Below are 3,557 nucleotides of genomic sequence, written 5' to 3' on the forward strand. Positions count from 1 at the left end.
TGCACAGGCTTTGTGTAGTTGCAGACAGCAGGGGCTACCTTTGTTGTGGTGTGCGGGTTTCTCATTGCAGTGGCTTCTCTTGCTGCAGAGTATGGGCTTCAGTAGTTGTGGCACTCGGGCCCAGTAGTTGTGGTTTGCAGGCTCCAGAGCGCAGGCTCAGTAGTTGTGGCACACGGGCTTAGTTGTTCCTTGGCATGTGGGATCTTCCTGGACCAGGCCTCGAACCCGTGTCCCCCTGCATTGGCAGGCAGATTCTTAACCGCTGCGCTACCAGGGAAGCTCAAAATGACGATTTTCATTTGAGACATGTATCAGCTTGTGAGGAAGTAGGAGTGGAGTTCACTTTGGAGGGCTAAGCAAACAATCTGATTGATTAGAGAGTGTCACAAATGCAATTTTCATTTTATTTGTTGACTTTCATTGAGGAGTCTTACATGAGGGAAAAGCACCTTTCAACTTCCACTCTGACAACCTCCCAGGCACAGGGGCTGTATTCCTTATCCTCCAGGTAGAGATGGATTCCATGGAAATACTTCCGGGCAGCAAGTCCCAAATCGGGACAATCCAGATGGTCTTCTCCCATCTGTTGCAGTCTGTCCAGCCTCTGATCAAGGCTAGATAGAAATTTATGGAGGAGGGTGTTGTTCCAAGCATCACGGCTGTCCTCCGTGGTGAAGAGGTTGAAAATCTGCTGGAGCATCAGATAGTGGTACCAGGGGCCTTGAGTCATCTGGATTTGGGCGATGTTCTCTCTTTTCCAAGGAAATTTGAAGTCGATTCTGTCACCTAGGCATGAGTGAGAGGGGATATTTTTCATGTGTCTCAAATGTATGAAGAGTTCTTTGTTGCCAAGGGAGCAAGCAGGGATGGAGCAGAGCATCAGTCCTGCCGCTAGCAAATAGATCCGGGCCACTGAGAATTTCAGTGATTCGCTAGAGAGCCACAAGGGGGCGCGCAGGCACCGCTAAACAATTAGAGAGGTTCCTTCCCTGGGTCCTGGGACAGCGCGCTTCTCTAGCCGGCCGCTAGAGGGCTCAGGATGTTTTGTTTTGTTTTTATAGATTTTGTTAGGGAAACGCCGGTTTCTGAGAGTTTGCAGCTGAGCGGGTCTGGCAGCTCGAGAGAAAAGGCTTTGCAGCATCTGACCAACTCTGTGCTGCTTTAATAGTGCGCGAAAAACATTCAGTTCGGAGGCCCCGAGGACTGAGGAAGGAAGCTTGTCGCAGCCTCGCCAGCGGCATTTTTGTCTGGTTGGGAGCGCGGAACCTTGCATTTTCGCGGCTTCCGCTGAGTTTTGTGCTTTATTTTCGCGCAGAATCTTGAGCGAGGCCAGTTTTGGGAACGAAGCCGTTTTCTGAGCGGTCTGAAGCTGGGAATCGGAAGATTCGAGCAGATTTTACTGCTTCGGGCCCGTTTCTGGCGCCCTGAGCTGGGGCTCCGGGAAAGGGGAAGGCGGCGGCGACGGGGCGGCGGGACGGGGTTGGGGACGCGCTGGGGGTGAGTCGGGGCGCGGACGGCACCGGGGCCGAGGACCGGGAGCTGGGCGCCCCTGTAGATGCTCTGCGGCTTCCATGGGGTTTTTCAAGCTTACAGCGTTAAAGTGAGGGAGTAAGTACTGCATACCTGAAAATCGGAATATTAAAAAACGGACAGCATTTTATTTTCTATATTTTAAATTAAATTTATGTTTAATTTATATTATGTTTAACAAATATTTAAAAAATATTTATATTTTGAAATACGAGGGTGAATCAAAAATTGCCCGCATTTAACTCACCCTCGCATTTTTATGAAAATATTTTAAATATTAGATATAGGATATTAAAATATATATGAGTCAAAACAGCATTTTATTATACATTATTTAAACTATAGTTTCTTTATACTAAAAGAAGAATATAATTTTACTCTCCTAGCTTTAATGGAAACAAACTCATTCATATATTCAAGATCACTTCTATACTTGACAATTTCTTGTGACTCTGTGACAGTCTTCAATAATTTTTATTTAACCCGGGTTTCTGAAACACTTCTCCCAGGACCCCAACTTGACTGTTGTAGGAAAAAGAGTGCAGTGGTTAAGACTCTGTGCCTCTAGTGCAGGGGATGCAGGTTTCATCCCTGGGAGGGGAACTAAGATCCTGCATGGAGCAGTGGCTCAGCCAAAAAAGACAAAAGAAACAAAAAGAAAGGGGGAGGGAGGGTGGGGAAGGAAGGAAGGAAAGAAGGAAGGGTGGGTTAGTGACCTGTGCAAAGCATTGAGGACATTTACCAGATCTGATCGTTTCATTGTCTTTGGTAAGAATTTTATAGATGAAGTGAAAATTGCCCAGATTTTATTGGCAACATGAAACCTTGCTTTGTAAGAGACTCATAGTCTTGCAAATGCAGGGTCATTTCTTGTTTTTATTTAAAATTTTGATGTTTTGTTCGGCGAGCATGTTTTGGCATTTTCATTTTTTAATATTGAATTAAAATATTATTTATCTTGGCGTCTTAGATTTGGTGCCTTCTTATGTTCCATGCATGAGGAAAGTCCTTTTTACTTTACCCTAATACTAACCCAGGAAATAGCTTGTGACGTACTGTTGAGATCTTCCCCGGATGAAAGTATAGGAATGTCCCATTTCTTGTCACTGTCTACCCAATCTACATTTTATAACCGACTTCTGGGCTCTTTAACTTTTAAAACAATCTTTGTCTTAAAATAATATCACCAGAGGTGGTCTGAGATTAACTGACAATGAGGTATTTACCTCAGTTATACTATTCACAGGCAGCCATTTTTTTTTGTGAGACAACTTTTCTAGATGCCCCTTCTCTGCAAAATTATTCCGATGCTGTTAAGATTTCTTTCCATAATGTACCAGGTACTGCTCTAAAACTGGAATCTTACGCTCTGCTGCTTCACAGTCCTGTGGGCAATCCCTCTCTTAGAGTTTGCATTTGGGGGCCTCAACATGCAGACTATATGTATACATTTTAACCATTTTCCTTCTCTCTACATCTTTTTTTTTAATCTTTTTTTTTTTTTTAAGAAAAACAAAACAAAACAAAACCTTAGACTGCCTTCATCTGATTTCCTATCTCCCCACCCCATTTGGTAACCACAAGTCTGATTTCTTTTTCTATGAGTTTGTTTAAATTTAATCTGTCTTAAAAATTAGCATCAGAGGTGGTCTGAAACTGACTCAGGATGAGGAAAGGGGCTGTTTAATCTCATTTATACTATTCAGAAAGCAGCTATGTTTTATCAGACAACTTTCCTAGATGCTGGTTCTCTGCGAAGAGCTTCAAATGCTGTAAGATTTCTCTCCATGATGCACCAGGCACTGCTCTAAGGATAGAAACTTGGACTCTGCTCTTTCACAGTCCTGCAGGCAACCCCTGTCCTAGAGTTTCCACTTGGGGCCTTAACATGCAGACCCCTGACAGTGTTAAAGGACCTGTAGTCAGAGCTTCTCTTGGCTGGTCTGAGGGTGGACTAAAGAGGTTACTATTTGTTATGTTAATACAAAAGGCTTCTATCATTCACTAAATTCATATTCTCAGCCTGT

At 43.8% G+C, this 3,557-nt stretch overlaps 1 protein-coding gene across 1 annotated transcript; it reads right to left on the bottom strand.

The window, feature by feature from the left end:
• Positions 1–430: 430 nt before the first annotated feature.
• On the bottom strand, positions 431–1,273 carry LOC130844391 (interferon alpha-8-like). Its single transcript, XM_057720660.1, has 2 exons — positions 1,151–1,273; positions 431–964 (listed from the first exon to the last, which is right to left on the bottom strand). The coding sequence occupies exons 1-2, from the start codon at positions 1,271–1,273 to the stop codon at positions 431–433; spliced, it is 657 nt and encodes a 218-aa protein (XP_057576643.1).
• Between the last annotated feature and the right edge of the window lie 2,284 nt (positions 1,274–3,557).

Source organism: Hippopotamus amphibius, chromosome 2 (genome assembly GCF_030028045.1).
Source record: "Hippopotamus amphibius kiboko isolate mHipAmp2 chromosome 2, mHipAmp2.hap2, whole genome shotgun sequence".
Classification (NCBI taxonomy): domain Eukaryota; kingdom Metazoa; phylum Chordata; class Mammalia; order Artiodactyla; family Hippopotamidae; genus Hippopotamus; species Hippopotamus amphibius.

Excerpts from the sequence above, each read along its gene's own strand:
- LOC130844391 (XM_057720660.1), bottom strand. The coding sequence starts at position 1,273 with ATGCAAGGTTCCGCGCTCCCAACCAGACAAAAATGCCGCTGGCGAGGC. Across the intron at positions 965-1,150 it reads CACTATTAAAGCAGCACAGA|CGGTGCCTGCGCGCCCCCTT; the intron begins GTTGGTCAGATG and ends CTAATTGTTTAG.